The 21,108-nt window shown below is 42.4% G+C and overlaps 2 protein-coding genes across 4 annotated transcripts in view; one reads left to right on the plus strand and one right to left on the minus strand.

Moving 5' to 3' along the window:
* Positions 1–2,000: 2,000 nt before the first annotated feature.
* On the plus strand, positions 2,001–15,081 carry GIMD1 (GIMAP family P-loop NTPase domain containing 1). Its single transcript, XM_065405840.1, has 2 exons — positions 2,001–2,390; positions 14,705–15,081. The coding sequence occupies exons 1-2, from the start codon at positions 2,001–2,003 to the stop codon at positions 14,963–14,965; spliced, it is 651 nt and encodes a 216-aa protein (XP_065261912.1). The 3' UTR covers positions 14,966–15,081.
* Positions 15,082–15,857: 776 nt separating this feature from the next.
* The window catches only part of AIMP1 (aminoacyl tRNA synthetase complex interacting multifunctional protein 1), a 66,731-nt gene continuing 61,480 nt past the window's right edge, over positions 15,858–21,108 (minus strand). For all 3 annotated transcript variants that reach the window (XM_065404830.1, XM_065404831.1, XM_065404832.1), the window contains exon 7: positions 15,858–17,091. In XM_065404830.1, coding sequence (XP_065260902.1) covers positions 16,925–17,091 — 167 coding nt within the window. In that variant the 3' untranslated portion in view covers positions 15,858–16,924. The remainder of the gene's footprint in view (positions 17,092–21,108) is intronic.

The raw sequence follows: 21,108 nt of genomic DNA on the forward strand, positions 1-21,108 counted from the left end.
GAGCTCTTCCTCAGATCTGGGAAATGTACTCAGAGGGTAAGTCTACACAGAAACTAGATATCCTCTGGCTCACAGTGCTCAGTCTGTGGCGCTATTATATAGCTGTGTAGACTTCCGGGCTCCTAGAGCCCAGAAGCCTACACAGCAATGAAACAGCCCACAGCCCAAGACAACTGGCCTGTGCCAGCCATGGGTTTCTCTTTGCTGTGTAGACATGCTCAGAGTGTCACAGGTGGAACACATTGTTTACCATAAGTACAGTAACTCCTCACTTAAAGTCGTCCCGGTTAACATTGCATCTGATGAAGTGGGCATTCACCCACGAAAGCTTATGCTCCAATACTTCTGTTAGTCTTAAAGGTGCCACAGGACCCTCTGTTGCTTTTTACCGGTTAACGTTGTTTCGTTATTAGGTTGCTGATCTATTAGAACATACTTGTTTAAAGTCACGCAATGTTCTGTTATAAGGTTGTTTGGCTCACCCCGCTCTGCCCGCCCGGCATTCCGTCAGGGGCTTACCCCACTCTGCCTGCCCAGCGTTCCAGCGGGGGAGTGGGCAAGCCCTCGACCCCGCTCCCAGGCAGGAGCGCCGGGCAGGCAGAGCGAGTCAAGTCTCCATGCCCCAACCCCGCTATGCCCCTGCCTCAATCAAGCTTCACAATCATCATTTGTGAGTACAGTATTAAATTGTTTAAAACTTATACTGCATATGTATATGATGTCTTTTGTCTAGTGAAAAAAAAAATTCCCTGGAACCTAACCTCCCCTATTTACATTAATTCTTATGGGGAAATTGATTTTGCTTAACATGGTTTCACTTAAAATAGTGTTTTTCAGGAACATAATTACAAAGGTTAACTGAGAAGTTACTGTAGTTAATACATATTTCAAGGGACCATTCAAGATGAAGTAGCCTGTTAACATGAAAAACTTCAACCATCATCACCTGTACATTAAAAACTCTCTGGAACATACCGACACCAGCAAAGGGGGGGGGGGGGAACCACAAAACCACACACCCCAAAAGCTTGTCTCTCTCACCAACAGAAGTTGGTCCAATAAAAGATATTACCTTACCTACTTTGCCTCACTAAACTGGATTAGACAAATTTCTGGAGTTACAACCTGAAGAGTCTGGAATGTTGGCAGATGTTGCTATGCCAGCATCACCTTGGAAAGGGGTAGAGGGCACCTGTTCTGGAGTGTTTGTTCTGGAACAGGAACTTCTGAATCCCCCTCTATTGACAGCTTTGGGACAACATTGACCTGTGGTACTGCTCAAGTGTGTAACTCTAAACAGCTGTTTGACAGAGGGGAGACCAATTTCTGGGCTTTGTCTTCACCTTAGAGGGTGGCTGCTGGAACAGCATCTGAGCTACCCATGTGGTGGAGGACAGGCTCCCCAAGCTGTTCCCCATGTTTTGTGGGGTTTGAGCTGCTTCCGTCATGCCATCAGATTTCTAGGGCTAGATGTAGGCTTAACTCACAAAACACAGTCATTTGGGAGCTACAGAACCTACTCCTCTCCCCTCTGTTCTCTCCCTGTCACCTTCTCATCTGTAGGGGCTCTCCCACCCCCTCCCCCATTGTTCTCTCCTTAGCTGGATTGTTTCCCCTACATTGGTCAGTTATCCTCCTTAGTTTCTCTCAACTCCCTCCTGGTTCTTTCTGATTCTGAAATCTCTGGATATGGGAGATCTGCTGATGTGGGACAATTGCTATGGCACCTCAAATTGGGGTTCCCTATTTGTGGATAGCAAGGGTGGACAGTGGATACAGAGGAATGCTCCTTGGGGTCAGCCACAGATACTTCTCTGATGGGCAGTGTGCAGAGTCAAGTGCCAAAGTGCTTCTGGCAGAGCAGGTCAAAGTGCTGCAAGGTGCAGTTTTTATGGTTTAGTGGTTATTTCTGAAAGTTGCTTAGGTATCACCCAACTAAAACAGCTGTTAATATTTGTTCTGGATTTGCTGAAACAGGTGTGTGGACAAAGGCAGATACAATGTCTGACACCGACGAGATGACCATCAATCTTCTCTTGGTTGGAAGGACCCAAAGTGGCAAAAGTGCTGCTGGGAATAGCCTTCTGGGCAGCTTTGACTTTGACAGCCATCTATCCCCAAGCTCCGTGACCACATGCTGCAGTCTCGGATGCAGCTGCCGCATCTCAGGCTTCACACGCCGAAATGGCCATGAGCTAGCCCTGCGGGTTCATGTGATGGACACACCAGGGTATCCTCACAGCAGCCTGAGCAAAGAAGAGGTGCAGCAAGCGATGAGGGCAGCTCTGGCTCAACACTTTGGAGATGAGGGCCTTCACCTAGCACTCTTGGTCCTGAGAGCTGACTTGCCTCTTTGTGAGGAAGAAAGTCACACGATTCAGCTAGTCCAGGTAAAAAATCCTGTACATACCGGCAACTCTATTTTCAGAAGTAGGAACCCTCAAACGATATCAGCTGAAGTAGAAAGGAGACAGGTAGGTGCAGTTTACACACCCACCTCTCCTTCCCACAGTCCAAGCGTGTTCTAGCTAAAACTCAGTGGCATTTCTGTGCTGCAGACAAACTTTTCATGTTAAATTTGATGGAAGAAAGTTAAACACAGAACAGGTGGCCAAGTATTATTCACGGTTATCAATTATAGGAGAGCAGAAAGGGGCCTGTGAGTTTGGTTTACCCATTAAGAATGTTTCCCCCCCCTCCTGCCCCCATAATAGGATTTACATGTATTGCCTTTTGAGGTTTATCATCAAGGACCCAGACCTGTTGAGAAGAAATACTACTTTAATCATTTGCAGATAGAAGCTAAAATGAACTACGTTAAACACAGAGTGAATTAAGGGGTTTTGAATTGCACAAAACCCAGAGGAACATTAAAAAAACAACAACAACAACAACAACAAAAAACCACCACCAACACCTTTCCACCAGAACCTTAACTCTGCCCCCTAAAACACACATGCATTTTCCAAGAATTGTACTTGGTGAATGTTAAGTATTTAGAAGTTTATATAATAATTTGTAGCTAAAACAAGAGGAACATTTGATCAAAGCCACTGCTATTATAGTAAGACAGTAGAACCTCAGAGTTACGAACACCAGAGTTACAAACTGACTGGTCAATCACATACCTCATTTGGAACCAGAAGTATGCAATCAAGCAGCAGCAACAAAAAAGCAATACAGTACCATGTTAAGCATAAACTATTAAAAATAAAGGGAAAGTTATAAAAAAATCTGACAAGGTAAGGAAACTTGGTTTTTGGTTTAAATTAAGATGTTTAAAAGCAGCATTTTCCTTCTGCATAGTAAAGTTTCAAAGCTGTATTAAGTCAATGTTCAGTTGTAAATGTTTCAACAAACAACCATGTTCAGAGTTATGAACAATCTCCATTCCCGAGGTGTTCATAACTGAGGTTCTACTGTACTACTATTCTGCTTTTTTATAGCAGTTGTCATTGGATCATCTCAAAGCACTTTACAAATAAAAAAAGTTTGTCAAAACTCCCCTGTGAGGTAGAGGTTATTCCCATTTACCAGATAATCTCCATCTGTGGTTTCCTTAAGTGAATTGCCCATGGCCACACAGGTACCTTTAAGAATAGCTCAGATCATCTACCTCTCTTATAATACCAATAGTGTTCAAAGCTAAGCAGGGAGTAATATACTTTACATTTCTTTAGCAACTTTCTTGTGGTGGGGATTCACTATAATAAATGAGTGTTTCAATCTCCCTCTCCTTGTGCTGGGGTGGAGACTCCTCCCACAGCCTTAGCGGGTAGCTGGAATTCACCCAAAAATTGCTCTGACACTTAGCAACAACAAAAACAATGGTCACTCACCTTCTCATAACTGTTGTTCTTCGAGATGTGTTGTTTGGAACAGACACGAACAGGTACATGCATGGCAGCTGGAAAACTTTTCCCCTAGCAGCATCCATCGGGTTGGCCTGGGCGCCCCCTGGAGTCACACCTTCATGGCGCTCAATATAGTGCCCTGCCGACCCACCACCCTCTCAGTTCCTTCTTGCCAGCTACTCTGACAGAGGGGTAGGAGGGTGTGGTGTTCATGTCCATTCCAATACCCATCTCAAAGAACAGTTACAAGAAGGGGAGTAACCGTTTTTTCTTCTTCGAGTGCTTGTTCATGTCAACTCCAAATCAGGTGACTCACAACCCCAAGTTCAGGAGGCAGGGTCTGAGTCATCCACTGATTGGAAGAGCAATGCTCTTCCAAAGGCCGCATCATCTCTGGCCTGCGGGGTGATTGCATAGTGCAAGGTGAAAGTGTGTATGGAGCAGCAAGGATGTCAACCATAGGGTCAGCATCCTCTACCACCTCCTCTGCCTGGATCCCCAAGTTCTGGGCCACCCGTCGCAGCAGCTGTTGTAGGACCCTGTTGTCCTCCAGGGCCGGGGCTATCGATGTCCCTGCCATGGTCTGATCTGGGGAGAATAAGGAGGAAAGCCCTGGCAACGGGCCCTGCTCACTCCCCTCAGCACCCAGGGGGTCACATGGCACCTGGTATTGCTGCGCCGCCACATCAGCAGCCTGCAGTGCCGGGACCACCATAACCAAGATTGTTGGTGCTGAGGTCGCCGATGCCAGTGCCGCAGGTGAAGGGAAGGCTGTCAGTGGCACTGCTGCTGGTGGTGCCAGTGGTGCCTGCGGAGAGATGAAGGACATGGATCTGGACCTTGACCCCTGGTTCTGTCCCTGATGATATGCCCAGGGTGTCCAGAAGGGCCAGAGTCGGGAGTTGCCACTGCGGTGGCCATGGCACCAGATAGGGCTTGCAGTCACGCCGGGACTTGGACCTTCTGTTCCTGGTACTATTGGAGAGGTAGGATTCCGACTCCGAGGTCTCTGAGAAGGAGTGGTGTTCCGTGGTGCCAGCGAGCGGTGCCGGGAACTGGGAGGGACCAGTGCGGCTCCCCCACATGGGTGGACTGTGCCGGGGAAAGGTGCGCTGGAGATGAAGATTGGCATGCCATCATAGCTGGCTTGCCCTTTGACGGAATCGGGGGCTGAGCAGTCACGGGTGACTTGTCTTGCCTCTGTGGGGAGGACGGCGCCATGAGGTGCACAAGGTCCTGAGCTGCCTCGAACGCCTCTGGTGTAGAGGGGAGCTAGAGCTCTCTGCCATGTCAGTCCAGAGTGTGGTGAGGGTTCAGACTTGACTGGACCCCCGAGGAGGTAGGAGTTAATGAGACCCTGGGAAGCAGAGGGGCCGAGGTCACATAGCCCAGTTTGGGTCTCCCTGACGCAGGCTCCTTGGGCTTGGAAGGGGGAGAGCAACCTCTCGCTGGCCTTTTCTTTTTCTGGGGCATCAGGGACCGAGACCAGTGCCTCAGAGAAGATTATGTATGGGTGGAGCTGTGGTGGTGCAGTGACTCCTTGGGGTCCTTTCGTCTATGCCGAAGCACTGCGCACTGATGAGGAGGTGCTGGGTGTGGATTCTGCCGACCCTGGGTCGGATTGTGGCTGGAGTGCTGCCTCCATGAGAAGGATCTTGAGCCTTTGCTCCCGGTCTTTTAAGGTCCTAGGGCAAATTTGCAAATTCTGTACCTCTCCTTCTGGTGGCTCTCCCCGAAACACCACAGACAGGAAGAGTGCGGGTTGCTATTAGAAATAAATTTTCCACAGTCCTCTCAGAGTTTGAACCCTGGGGACCAGGGCATACCCTGGTGCTGGGGTGAACGTTGGTGGGGGACCCCCAAAAGGAAACTTATGACCTAACTACTAATACTAAACTAACACTAGTAAACTGAGAATTTATGGTGCCCCAACCCAGAGTTCTGACTCAGAATCCTGGTTCCTCTAGCAGTTGCTGGATCTCAGGCTGCCCCACACTACCAGATGCACAGTGCAGCACACATCTGTCACTGTGCTGGCTGCTGCTGGTGCTGCTGCTTCTTGCCAGGAGGGCTTGCAACAGGGCAGGATTTCCTGCATTCTCTCTATTCAACTAGTTTCTCCTGCATACTCATCGACTCCGCCAATCAGAGCCACAGGAGCAGGTTTTCACAGCACGATTGCTGATTTGGGGCTGGGGTTGACTGTCCCACACACCAACACAGTGGGCTTCACACTTCAAAATGCTCTCATTTTAAAAAATGAGAGCAACAAGGCACAAAATGACTGCCTCAAAAAAAAAAAAAAAAATATATCACACAAGACGACCTTGGCAGACTTGGGGCAAGAATTCAAAACACTTGGTTCTCAATTCCATGCTTTAATCTAAATCTAATTTAATTTAATTTAAAATAGACCACAATGGTTTCACAATAGAAAACTGTTACTGTAGTCAAAGCAAATATATGGTGACTCTCTAATTCCTGCTCAGGCAGGACTAACTTGTGGGGGGGGGGGGGGGCGGCGCAAAACCCCGCTAAAAGCTAAATTCTTTTCTGTTCCTCACAGACAACTGAAAATTATGTTTTTCTAGGGGGCAAGTAGTTTTGGTGGTGTTTTGGGGGACGTACTGGGGGTGGGGGAGGTTGTGGAGAGAGAAGAAATTCCTTTCCCTTGAACTTTTCCATTGGAAATTTCTCAAATACTTCTCATATGAATGAGCTTCTTTGAAAAAGTCAGCCAGCAGGGGGAATGTTGATTATCCTTTTCATAGTGTCTATACTGAACACTATAGGGATGAACTTTCTAAAGAGCTACATAATGTTACTCTGACCTAGTAGAGAAAAATCAAGCTCCCACTACCAGGTGCTTTTGGGAGAAGGCCCACAGGCAAGGAAAAGGAGAAAATAATCAGAATTCTTTGTCTTAGCCTTTCCATATGTTATTGGCCAACTTTCTCTGTTGGAAAAGAGATGAAAGATGTTAGGAAATAAGCAAATGGGAGATGATCCTGTCTCTCCCCCACCCCCATTTGAATGGAAACCTACTACTTTTGTTTCATGTTTCTGTTATAATTATGGTTCACAGTTGACATAATGGTTGCCTATTTATTTCTAAAAGCCCAGATGTTATGATATCATCAACCAACCAGGGCAGGGCAGCTAGCTGGATCTTGGAAAAGTATGTATATTCTGAACAATAGTGTTTATACTTTAATTAACTGTCCTAAAAGGACACTGGGACTATGAAAACCTTTTAGCAATCAGCAACAATTCTTGATAAGTCACAGTAATCCTCTCCATATTAGGGGTAGCATATCGATAAGCCACCTAGAATATATTTACACCTTTTTGGATTTTCATTTATTGGTGTGGTCTTGTGAATTGAGCACAGGACTCGGGGCCAGAAATCCCCAAATTCTAGTATTGACTTCAATGCTCACTTGCCTGACCCTGAGCAAACCACTTAACTAACAAAATTAATAGGCAGCTGCTTTAAAACAAGCAGAAGGAAGTACTTGTTCACACAATGCACAGTCAACCTGTAGAACTCATTGCCAGTGGATGTTGTGAAGGCTAGAAGTATCAATTGGTTCAGAAAAGAATTATATAACCTAATGGAGGACAGGTCCATCAATGGCTACTAGTCAAGATGGTCAGGTATGCAACCCAATGCTTTGGGTGTCCCTAAACTTCCAACTGCCAAAAGCTGGGACTAGATGACAGGGGATGGATCACTCGATAATAGCCCTGTTCTGTTTATTCTCTCTCAAACATCTGGCACCAGCCACTGTCGGAAGATAGGATAGTGGGCTAAATGCATAGGCACTGACTCCGTGGGTGCTCCAGGGCTGGAGCACACACACGGGGGGGGGAGGAAATAAAATGGTGGGTGCTGAGCATTCCCCCCCCCCATCAAAACCTCCCCCTCCCCCCAGTGCGCCAGTGAGCCCCCTGGATCAGCACCATCTCCTCCCTCCCCATACCTCCCACCCACCATGAAAAGCTGTTTCACAGCATACAGGAGGCTGCGAGGGAGGGGGAAGGAACGAGGATGCGGCATGCACAGGGGAGGGGGCAGAACTGGATGGGAAGAGGTGGGGTGGGGTGTGGAGCAGAGGCAGGAAGAGATAGGGCAGGGGTGGGGCCTTGGGGGAAGGGGTGGAGTGGGGGCAGGGCCTGATTCAGAGCCAGGAGTCGCACCCCCCGGCACTTTTGAAATTCGGTGCCTGTGGCTAAATGGATCATTGGTCTGACCCTGTTCTTACATTCTTAACCTCTGTAATTCTCTCCCCCACCCCACCCTTTGTAAAACTGGAATGATGCTTATCCACACATTGCCCCAGGTGCAGTGAGGATTCAGGAGTTAATATTTTAAAGTGCTTTGAAAATGCAAAGCACAAGTATATTTCCCTCCATCTCATAGCACAAACATGTTCAGCATGCTATAAATTCTATGCAAAAATGCATTAAGTAACTAATTTGGGAGATTTTCCTCACAATTTATATTTTACATGTAAGAAACAGCAAAACTGACCCATCACGATCAACAGGAAGATGAACAGCCCGAGTACAAGTACAGCAGAATATAAAGGAGGTCACGATTCAGTAGTTGGACCTACACATAGGCAGCACGTAATGGAGGGCAGGGGAAACTAAGCTTCCCCTCACGCTGGGGGAGGGGGGGGGAAGAAGAGAGAGAGAAGGGGACACATGGGAGATTTGGGGCTCCCTCAAAAGTCTCCCCCTGCCACAGCCCCAGGGTTGGAGGAGCTCTTGCTTAGGGTTGCCAACTTTCTACTTGCACAAAACTGAATACCCTTACCCAAGGCCACGCATGACCACTTCTAAGCCCCCCCCCTCACTTCAGCTCCCCCCCCCAGTCACTCTCTCTCTCCCACCTTCACTCACTTTCACTGGGCTGGGGTATGGCAGGGGTGAGGGCTCCGGGTGAGGGTCTGAGAGGGAGTTGTGTGTGAAAGAGGGCTAGCCTCCCCAATAGGAAGCTTCAGCCACTACCTATGGATCTACACATTTCTTTTATTTAGGTATTATATTTCCTCTTACCAGAGTAAAGGCCATATGATTGATTACTACTGAAGTAGGAGTGGCACATAGTCACACACACAGCTGCAGTTATTGAAATATAAAAGCCTACTGCTTTAGTCACATTAGTGATGTTCATATATGTTCACAAGACTATATATAAAAAAAACCCTTACACTCCCTTGTCCCCCCCCATAGCAGAAGAAAGTTGATTTCTGTCCCTCTCCCCAGTCCTTTAGTCAATAGCAGGTGTATATTTGCTTATTCTAAGAAAGAGAGGACAGTAAAGCATTTTCCTTAGGTGCTAATAATTATCCAGTTAATAGTTAGCACAGAGCAATTAATATAATTGACAGAACTGCACATTAGTGTTGTACCTATGACATTTTTATTTTAAAACATGATTTAAAAAATTTAATTTGAAAGGCAAAAAACTTTGCTCTCTACCACAGCATGCTCCTGCAACTACCCAATGTACCCTACTACCTAGCCCATTTGCACAGTCTCTTATTCACAATATACAGTCTGCCTCATACCTTTAATCTTTAGATTCCAAGCACTGGGGAAGAGAACTCAGCTATCTAGCAGAAGCTTTCAATCCAGCTTTATTTACATCAAACTCCTTCTCTAAGCTCCCTCTCCTTACTGCCTGGTCCTACCAACTTGATATCTTCCCCTTGTTGAGCTAATTACCTCATTAGCACCACCATTGCCCCCAGCTGGCAACAATCCCCACTGTTACTGGTTAATTGATTCCAATTAAGCTCATGATCTTATATGCAATTACCTAAGAGACCAGGGTACTCGATCTTGCACTGTTATACATGCCTTTCTCTGTCTGTGTGCCCCTCACCACAGTATCTCATCATTTAGATCAGCGGTCCCCAAACCTTTCACAGCCCCTCCCTCTGCCGAGCTGGGAGCCCTGCTGGGAGGGCACAGACAGGGTAAGGGGGCCAAGGCTGCGGCTACAGCTGGGGGCGGGTCTGGGGCCGGGAACTGAGCTGCGGCCAAGGACTGAGGCCGAGGCCGGGAGTGCGGCAGAGCGGGCTGGGTAGTGCCCTCCCCGCGGGGGGTATGCCCTACAGTTTGGGACCGCTGATTTAGATTATAATTGGAATGGCTTGAAGCTACGTTGATAGTAGTTACCCAACAGCTGCCCAGTCACCTACATCAAAAACTATAGCTCAGTCCAAGTTGCCTGTAGAAAGGTAACCAAATCCAGGTTAACATTTATAAGTTCTGGTTCAAGATGTAGAATAGAACAGGGGCTTCCAACATTTAATTTACAGACCCCTAAATAATTTCAAATGGAGGCGTGGACCCTTTTCAAATCTACTGTCTATATACATAGTTGAATTCTGTTCAGTCACTTTTCAGTTTAAGCCTTTCCCAAACCCCTTAGACATAGTCCAGGGAGCACAGGTTGAGAACCACTGGAATAGAGGGTCTGGTCTATTGTTTTTCTCAGCTCCTCCCACTTCTGATATTTTTCCTGCAGTCTCCCACCCCTAACTGGTTTCAGTTATGTTCATTATCTTACCTTACTACATGGCTTAGAAGAAATAACTGGGAGTTAAGGTTTATAGGTTGCAATTTAGGTTCAGACCTGGGTATTGCAGAGACTGCTCTGTAGATTGTCCTTTCTGGGCAACTGATGAATATACAGAGTCTATATTCAAATTACATCTGACAGCTGCCTTCAAAGCTGTTGCCTGTAAATTGGTGTTGGTTTGCCTATGATCATAGGCTCTTGCTGAACATTTCTAGGTGCATTGGAGCAATTGCTCATCAGCACCAAGAGCTGTCATTCATTATACTTTTCAGACATCCATCTTGTTTATCCAGATGCTCAATGAGTACATAAGACAATGGGAAGGGTTAATAAGAAGGTATGGTCTGAGGTGTAAATTTACTTTAAAAATACAGTATTTGAAATTCATTAATTTTACATTCATATTTCATGTTACCTGTTTTCTGCATACATAAAATATCAAAATTCATAAAGTGAATAGTCCAACTGCACTGAAAAGGAATCCGCTCTAAAACGAGGGAGCGTGGCTGACACAATCAAGTATTTCATTCTGACCTAAGATTTTGTACTGCCCCTCCATTTCCCTCCCTACCCAGGCTGTAAGCACCTCCCAGGAAAATTAGATTGGCATTGCATGATCCCTAGGAGATTTCATGAAGTCTTTTGCTCTTTTCCTTTCTCAGGATATAGGAAACTGTTTGCAACAGGTTTTACTTTGCAAGATGGGAGTGGCAACTGTTGTAAATGGTATTATGGCTGTGGTGGAAAAGCTTTTATCAGAGAGAAAGTTTCTGCAATATGCTCTAAAAGGTATCAGACTCTGGATTAGCTTCAATGCTCCTGAATGCTGAAGAGATATGATGAAATAACTGGCTCTGTGGATATGGGGAAAGCGGTGGACATGATGCATCTTAACTTTAGCAAAGCTTTTGATACAGTTTCCCACACTATTCATGCCAGCAAGTTAAAAAAAAGTATGGATTGGATGAATGGACTATAAGGTGGATAGAAAGCTGGCTAGATCATTGGGCACAACGTGTAGTGATCAACGGCTCGATGTCTAGTTGGCAGTGGATATCAAGCAGCATGCCCCAGGGTCGGACCTGGGGGCAGTTTTGTTCAACATCTTCATTAATAATCTGGATGATGGGATGGATTGCACCCTCAGCAAGTTCGTGGATGACACTAAGATGGGGGGAGCGGTAGATACGCTGGAGGATACGGATAGGGTCCAGAGTGACCTAGACAAATTGGAGGATTGGGCCAAAAGAAATCCGATGAGGTTCAGCAAGGACAAGTGCAGAGTCCTGCACTTAGGATGGAAGAATCCCATGCACTGCTATAGGCTGGTGACCAACTGGCTAAGCAGCAGTTCTGCAGAAAAGGAGCTGGGGATTACAGTGGATGAGAAGCTGGATATGAGTCAGCAGTGTGCCCTTGTTGCCAAGAAGGCTAATGGCATATTGGGCTGCATTAGTAGGAGTGTTGCCAGCAGATCAAGGGAAGTGATTATTCCCCTCTATTTGGCACTGGTGAGGCAACTGGAGTATTGCATCCAGTTTTGGGCCTCCCGTTATAGAAAGGATGTGGACAAATTGGAGTCCAACAAAGGGCAACAAAAATTATTAGTGGGCTGTGGCATATAACTTACGAGGAGAGGCTGAGGGAACTGGGCTTATTTAGTCTGCAGAAGAGAAGAGCGGGGGAGATTTGATAGCAGCCTTCAAGTACGTGAAGGGTGGTTCCAAAGAGGATGGAGCTCGGCTGTTCTTAGTGGTGGCAGATGACAGAACAAGAAACAATGATCTCAAGTTGTAGCGGGGGAGGTCGAGGTTGGATATTAGGAAAAACTATTTCACTAGGAGGGTGGTGAAGCACTGGAATGGGTTACCTAGGGAGGTGGTGGAATCTCCATCTTTAGGGCTTTGTCAAGCTGGACCTTAGAAACCTCTGGCTGGGATGATTTAGTTGGGGTTGGTTCTGCTTTGAGCAGGGGGTTGGACTAGATGACCTCCTGAGGTCTCTTCCAACCCTAATCTTCTGATTCTAATGCTCTTTCCACAGGCAGATTCCCATGACCAAACATTACTTATAATCAACTCTTCTGTGTCTTGTTCTGGGCTTTGCGGGACTTTGTCCCCGAAGAACAGAACTAATTTGACTATCATAAATGGTGATGTGGTCTCTAGCTGTAGATGGTGCTTGACACTGTTAATCATACATAAAAGGTACATATTTAAGAAACATGGGGTAGATAGGAAAGATGTATACAAGAAAGACCTTTATATTTCTAACGACACTATGTATTAAGAATTCAGACCTCACTGATTTTTTGAAACTAAATCGACTAATCAACCTAACAATATTAGAACACTTAATACAATTTGGCTGGTATAATTCATGTTCTGCACATACCTAAATACTCCCTATTGAATATATTCTTCACTTTGTGCCAATATATTGTACATTGTTGCTGTGTGAAGTTAAACCACCCACGAATATCACATCACCTTGAGAAGTAGCTGCATTTCCATGGTGGGTGAAGAAATTCTTCTATATCAACTGTGTATAACACTGAGTTCCTTTAAGGCACTAATACCAAGATCCAGAGTGATAGTTCTTCTCTGAAGATGTACATACCAATCCCACTTCAAGAACAGGCTGGGTTCTCAAACATATCTTCAAGGAGCAATACTGCATGATGTGAAAGTGTTTTCTATCTCTAATTTCTAAGTTAACCTAAGCTATTCAGTTACTTTATAAAAGCCTATTGGAACATTCAGATTTGGATTTTTAAGAATAAAAACTGTATTAGTCTTACCTGTTTCATGATCACAGACTATTTATTTTTAAAATACTAAATAATTAGAGTTCTCAAAATATAAGAAATTAAAGACTGGATTCTGTAAAGCATTGGGCCTTAAATCTTTTAGATTTAAGCTCTTACAGCAGAAATTGATGCCTGGGTTCTATGGAAAAATAATGGTGGACTAGAATTCCTTATGTTCTCTCAATTTTGGCTATACATCATATTTTTTTCTTATCTGCAAGCATAGCCCCCAGAGTTTGTACAGAGCACCCCGGAGATCAACAGGACTCTGCAATGGCAAAAAGATGTTGATGCAAGATACAGCCTTGCACATCCCCAGTTACAGACACTTTTGCTTAAATTGCGTTTTAGTATCAGATGCTTTTGAAATAAAAATCCAAATGAATAATGTATGCTACAAGCATAAATTTGCTCTTACATCACCCATTCTGCTTACTTGTTTGAAAGAATATTGTCAAGAGATTTTTTTCAAATTGTCCTTTATTTACTAGTAACTCCTGGAAGATTAAAACTGAATAGTGTTTTCCTTGTAGTGTCACCCATGTTACCATGCATACAGTAAAAAAGGTTGCTAACAGGTGCAGGGGGGGGAGAGGGACATTTTCTTTTCTTTGATGAAAGAGCAATGATGCAGCAGAAGCATACAAAGAATTATACTGACACGCTGAACAGATAAGAAAATAAAGGCGTCACACTGAGTCTGATTCTTGAGTGTACTTTCAAACAAAATGTGCACTGTAAATACACTTTACTTTAAAACAATGAAATGCAAACCAACAAAAAAGGAATCTTGAAATTAATTTTATAGGCAACAAGCTTTAAAGGCTTTCATAAAAACAGACCCAACTGAGCTTCATTTAAAGAGGGAACATAGCATCAGTTAGCAGCCCTACCAGGGAAACTTGTTTTTTCTCCCCTCATCCATGACTATACATTAAAAAAAAAAAAAAAAATAGGAACGTTCTATTTACAGATATCTGAGTCCATCATGCCATATTAACAGTTCTCAACTGTATTTTTAGTATTGCTTGGCATCAGATTATGTTTTCACAAACACAGTATGAATGTCTTACATAATTAACTTTCATATCTTAGTAGGAAAAGATCACTGTTCCTGTATTTCAGAAACCTTTGTGGGACCAAGAGATGAAGTTATTTTGTTCTTTTGGATGGAGTGGGATGCAAACTCCATATGAGAGCTTAATACAATCTGCTTTATAGTGACCAAAAAGAAGTCTGTTGACCACCTATCTTAATTATAAATGGTATTAACACCTTTGAAGGTCAAGGAATCATAGCCATTTTCTTGCACTTCAAACTGTATGACCTGGCTTTCTGCCAGAAAGAGAACGCTTATTGGTCTGTCAATACACAATCTATTCTGGTGTATGAGGAGGGAGATGGGACAAGAAATAACTATTTGAAATTTGTTTTTCATTACAGGAACTTCTGGGTCCCACATGGAAAAACTTCACTGCAATTCTATTTACACATGCAGACAAGGTAGAAGAGGCAGGATTAAATGGAGACAAATACTTGCATATTGCCTCTGATACCCTGTTAAACCTTTTGAGCTCAATACAACAGAGATACATTTTTGTAGACAACCAGGCAAACACTCTCCAACAGGAAAGAAAAACAATCTTAAGAAAAATCATGGAATTTATAAGACAAAATAGTTACCAGGTGCTTCTAGTTAAATAAATGGATGGTGACAAACACAAATTACCTCTCAGGTACTCATTTACTGACAGCCATCTTCTTTTCTACTTTGGGATAAAATGACATGCAGAGATGAGGACTCTAGAAGTCAGCACTAAATGCTTGGGGTATTCATGCCCAAATCAACATTTGCATTTAACTTATCATAAAATAGATGAAAACTGTTTAGACTACAAAATTAGCTACCATAAACATGTATAGTATGCCTATCACCCTACTATCTAACAGCCATTATCACACCAGATCAGATTCAGGTTGAATACTGGACAGTGTCCTTATTACTGTGTTTACTGATATTACACCACAGACCATCACGTTTTATATTGTAGCTCACAAAGAGCAGGTTACTGAGTAGAAAATAAGAATATGTATGTTCTAAACCATTGTAGTGTTGCTGTGCATTATTGAATAGTTACCACATCCTGCCTGACTTGGCTGCCCTTCAGATTCTTATTTATTGCACTTGATTCTAGTCTTTACTAAGATAGAAGCACATAGTTTGCAAAGACCTTTCAGATCTTACAGTTTGAAAGTCTCATACTGTAATCTATTTTTCCCACCTTGCTTCATAATGAAACCTAATTTGAACAGTTTTAACTTCTTAAAGAATATCAGACCTCGTTGGCTGAGTAGATTATAAGGCAGTTTAAATAGCTCCCATGTTTTGAAGATTATTCAGAGTATTTGGAAGAACTAATTATTGTTGCTAGTTCCCAGATGTATGCAAAATTAGTACTGTGGGGGTATATACACAAAGCACATCTAAAAACATTTGTATTCATCTTTCCTTTGTGCCTGACTCTTAATTTTATATCATTGTCATTTTGTTGTTTTCCCAGCTTAATGGATGATGTTCAAAATCTGGAAAATTCAAAGACTGAGAAATTTATTTTATTATTTCAGTGGTTAGACAATAGATGGACAGTAAATGAAACACAAACACTTGGAAGTATATTTAAACAGTTATTGGGGATTTGAAAAGGTTAGTTGTGAATTGATATAGTGCTGCCATTGCCAGCTCATGACTTTATATTAATTGTGGCTACTTCCTTTTAACATGTGATGCAGTAAAATAGCTTATTTTAAAGTGTAAAAATTAAATTAGCTGTTCCTGTTTCAGTAAAGTATGTGATTCTGTATACAATGTATGTCTGAAGAAATTTCATGTAGGAGTTAAAATACAAAAATGGATTCACTTGATTTTTGTTTCATGCATCAGTGCAGTACTAAAATTGAATTAAATTAATTTTGTTGGTCAGAATCTATTCTTCAGTGATGATTTACGGGTATGATCCACCACATTCACTTCAGTTAAATTAGAAGTCTCTGCTTAGGAGCAGCCCAAAACTACACGGGCAGAGGACTATGACATATCATGAGTTCCACCTATCCACTGTCAGATCACTAACTCTACATTACCTGAATACCTGGCATTAGAGACCTTTATCCATGAGGCCCCTGCTTCCTGAGTAACTCTGTGGGTTGCAGTAGTTCTCAACCTATTTATCATTGTGGGCCGCAACCAATACTACTTGTATGGCCCTGAGGATGTCACATGAGCCGCAGCTCAGTGCTGACTGGACCGCAGGTTGAGAACCACTGGTTTAGAGTGTAGAGTACTTCTCCATCCCTTTCTAAACTAAGCTCAAATATCCTCAGGATCTGCACCCCTTATTCCATTGAAAAAGGCTCAAACATTTAATCTACCTAGTTAATAACTGTGCACATTATTTAATTAGTCTAATCTGCAAAGTGAACAAGATGAATGAGTGTATTTTGAAAATGTCAGTCACAAATTCATACCTTTGGAGAAGAAGAGATAAAAGAAAAATGAATCAGTCATGCCTGGGGGGGGGGCGGAGGGTATATATTCATGTCTTTATTGTGCTTGCACTGCTTTCCATTTAAGCCTCTGAACAGTTTCTCAGTAATTGGCTTTATTTATTTGATTCCACTGCTGGCCATGGTCTGAGCCCTGCAGACCCCCTTCCCCTTCACTTCAAATGGAACTCCTTTGTATGTAGCAATGCATTGGTCATTAGTATGAAGGTCAGGTTGAATCTGCTCCCAGATCTTCTTCTTGGGATTAAGTTCCTTCTCAGGTTCTCCTGTTTAAATAAATAAATAAAAAAACAAGTAGCAGACATGAAACAAAAGGAAGAGTATGGGCTGTATGTACATGTGAGAGAGTAGTGTAGTAACATTTTCCTTTGAGAATTTGTTCCAAGTGATATTGGCTGCCAAAAAATTGTCACTTCATCAAGCCTCAGAGTGAAAATTGTCAAGATCATAAATCTTAATTGTATTTTTTGGGTTGGGTACTTTCTGATCCTTACTTGATAGTACTGTAGGTCCCTAGAGAAGAAAATTTTACATAGCTAGCTACAATACATAATCACAAGGAGGTAACATTGTGTCAGCATTGGGATTACAAAGGAAAAATGGGAAAAAAGTTTTTATTTAATGATTTTGAGATATGTCAGAAACACAAAGTAAATATTGAACGTAGGAACACATTGTCCAGGCAGGCTTAGGCTCATCTACAGCACTGGGCAGTGAAGTTTTATGTATTTGTTTTAGACAGTGTAGGCATATGAAATCTGTGCTGAGTAAATGTGAAAGGCACCCAGACAATCGACAACTGTGGAGGGTGAGAGAAAGATGGTCCTGTAATTAGAGTGCTACCCTGGGACTTGAGAGACCCATGTTCAATTCACTTCTCTGCTACAGACTTCCTGTGTGTCCTTGGACAAGTCACATCTTTATGCCTCCTCTCCCCATCTGTAAAATGGGAAACAGTACTCTCACATAGGTGTTGTGAGGATAAATAATTAAAGATTGTGAGATAAAGGGGGCCATGGAAGTACCTAACTAGCTTTTTTCACCTACTTTTGTGGAAATGCTGCAAACAGCTAAAGGACGAATAGTGGAACAAAAAAAATAAATGTTATACCTGTTCCAAAATATTCCTCCTGTTTGCATTTCTTGCCTGACCATTTAAAAAATGACAAGGAAACCAAAAAATTAACCTGAATAAATTCCTCTGTTGCCAGTTTAAAAACGATTTATACTGAATGAACTGCTGCGTGCCAACATCATCTTTCATGATATAAATAAAGCATGACAATCAATTCGTTGTACCATTTATTTTACTTTGCAAAGACCAAATGGATTTCAGATCTCCTAAAGTAAAACAAGACTCCGTCATTTAGCCACAATGCCTTGGGGTGTTTTTAACCCTTTTTATGAGATTCATGTTAGTAGACTGAAGAGCACAAGGGAAATTATAAACATTTCCACTGGGTTAGGGCCCAGTTTAATAATAAATAGCCTCCAGGGGAATTAATGCCATTTCACTGTCAATATTTCAACTTGCTAAGAGTCTCAATTCAGCCCAATTATTGCACATACAATTAAAATGTTATGTTTCAAAATTCACAGCACATATATACTTTATGGGGAAAAAATTATATCCCCAAAAGGTAGCACAATAGCTAGTGTGCTAGGAACCCACATGACTCATCAACAAGCTGTGCTCTCCTTAAGGGGAAACTCCTATGTTCTCTGTGGTAGCATACTTCAGTGATAAGCATTTTCATGTTCTCATTCCATCCCCTCTACTCAGTCCTTGCCAGCCCAGGAAGAAGACTTTAGTGTGGGAGATGGGGAATCAGGCTCTTGAGAAAGACTTCAACAAATTCAGTCAGGAAGATGTCCTAATGCAATGAGGTTCTCTTCCTTGACTGGTTAACCAACAGGTCTAGTCTTAACATTAGCCAATAACAGCTACATACTACTTAGTTGTGATGGTGAGATAAAGGCAAACACAATTATCTTGCACGTGAAATAAGGTTCTTACTGGCTTATATGAGGAAAAGTCATTAAGCAAGAGAAGAATAATAGAGGGCCCCAAAGTGCATAAGGAAGGGAAAAAACAAGCCATTGTCCTCAAATGGATGAGTGGACAGCTGCCATTCCAACTCTGCCAGCTAATTTTTGTCATTTAGACATTTCAGAAAACTGGGTGCTCAGCTCGTGTACCCTTGCTGATAGTTATAAAGAAAAGTTACTTCAGCCTGATTCTGACTCTGTAATTTCCATAGCTTTTTTTTTTTTTTTTAAATGGGCTTCCACTGCAGGCCAACTTCTCTGTTGAATAGGTTGGCCTGTGACAGTGCCAAGATTCAATGCACCAGTCAGAAATTATTTCTCACAAATGGAGCGCTTAATTACATCAATGTCTTTACATCAATGTCTTAACACTTGCAGAACTAATTGTATGCTTTTTAAAAAAAAATAATAATAAAAATAAAAATCTAGAACACTGTCCTGTACTAAATTCACAAAAAGTCATTCCTTTATACCAAAATGGATATATACCAACTAACAGTTATTAAGCAGAATAGCTACTAAACAATTGTACTGTTCAGAAGGTGAAATCTACCTTGTTCCCCCCCTCCCCAAATATTACAAAAAACAAATGAATTTTTCAAGGATAAACTAAAATCTGACTTTTATTACACAAACACTTTCTGGATCTTATTAAGGGTATCTTTGGAATCCCAAGTTGAGCTCTCGTGGGATCTGTGGTGAGCTTGTATTAGATTAGCACAGGCACCACTTTTAAACATTACCAGAGCCTCTCCCGTACTCTGCCGCTTTGCATCCCTTTCTCTCATAAGACAAATAATCCTCTGAAAGGATATCTAAAAATAAAATGGAGTAAAATTATGGTCACAATGATTTTCCCACCCTCTTCTCATGGATGTGAAACATGCTGAATCTGCCAAAGAACCAAATGAAATGTATCAAACTGTACAAGTACTATCAAAGTATTAAAAACCTAAGATAAAAATAATAATGCCACCTAGTGCTCTTTAGAAAGCAGTCTGTATCATTACCCCCAATTTATGCAGAGATAGGGAAACTGAGGTACATAAAATGAATTTAACTTGCCCAAGATCACCCAGCAGTGAGTGGCAGAGCCGGGAACAGAATCAAGGGCTTCTGATTGCCAGTTGAGTGTTCTGTTCACTAGGCAACACTACCACAAAAAAGAAGCCAGTTGGCTATGCACTGTAATTGTGGTAGATAGATCTTTCCATCCCACCACAGCTTAGTGATTTGCATTAGAATCTATTTTTTTAGGATTTTATAATGCTGCCATCATCACAGCACCTAGGTACAAAGAAGGTAAGGAAAATGTGATTCAGTACCTCGAAGCAATTTAACAGAAATATACATTAATTTACCACTGGGGGGAAAAAAATGTAGGACTGAAGATAGAGCTTACAACAATGGTGTTAGTTTCTTATCACTGGGAGAGGTAACTGAGCAAAAAGTGGAAAGCATCCATATACCAAAGTTTTGATTAAAGGAAGTTGTTTATACAGACTATCCACTGCACAGCAGGTTTAGAATAATCTGAATTTCTCTTGTAACTGGTTAACCATCAATTGAAACATGAACCGTTTTTAGACCAAAATTAGTATTTTAACCATAAATCTCAAGTGACAAATTTGTGGTTGCTGCAGCATTTCTCCATCCTTTTTTTTAAAGCTTCTATTGTACTGTTACAGAGAAGGGAGGATTTTACTGCAAATTGTGTAACTATTAAAAATGACTGTGTCTGTGAAGTGGGGTGGAGGAGAAGGGAGTGTCTGTATGTGTGTGGAATCATTTGCTATGACCTTCATCAAGCAGGTGATTTCACTAAAGTAGAATGTAAACTTTATGAAGTTCTTAATATGAAAAAGACCCCTTTCAAAGTTGCAATTTCTTGTGGTTTTGGGTATGAAAGGTGTAAGACTACTTTCTCATTTTTGTGAAGTAAAATTTAATTACAGTTGTTAATAGCGACTGCTTAGCCCAATGTCCCTTAGCAAGATATTCTCTAAAAATACAGAAATGGGGGAATTTGAGGAAATTCTCCAGTTTCTGCAGAGGAAAAAAAATTGTAAGTTGTAAACGTTGTTAAATCGGAAATGGCTAATGTTCATGACAACTAAAATGAACATGGAAAGTTACCCAATGCCCTCCCAAAAAACTCCCCTTCACTATATGAAGTATCAGTCTGTTATTTTTAAACATGAGTCCACTCTGCTTGACTTGGGACAGCTGGGTCT

This window comes from Emys orbicularis, chromosome 5 (assembly GCF_028017835.1).
Source record: "Emys orbicularis isolate rEmyOrb1 chromosome 5, rEmyOrb1.hap1, whole genome shotgun sequence".
Classification (NCBI taxonomy): Eukaryota; Metazoa; Chordata; order Testudines; family Emydidae; genus Emys; species Emys orbicularis.

What these genes read in the sequence shown, in the direction of transcription:
- GIMD1 (XM_065405840.1), top strand. Translation starts at nt 2,001, where the DNA reads ATGTCTGACACCGACGAGATGACCATCAATCTTCTCTTGGTTGGAAGG. An exon ending in ACACGATTCAGCTAGTCCAG is followed by an intron (nt 2,391 to 14,704) that starts GTAAAAAATCCT and finishes TTTTCATTACAG; the next exon opens with GAACTTCTGGGTCCCACATG.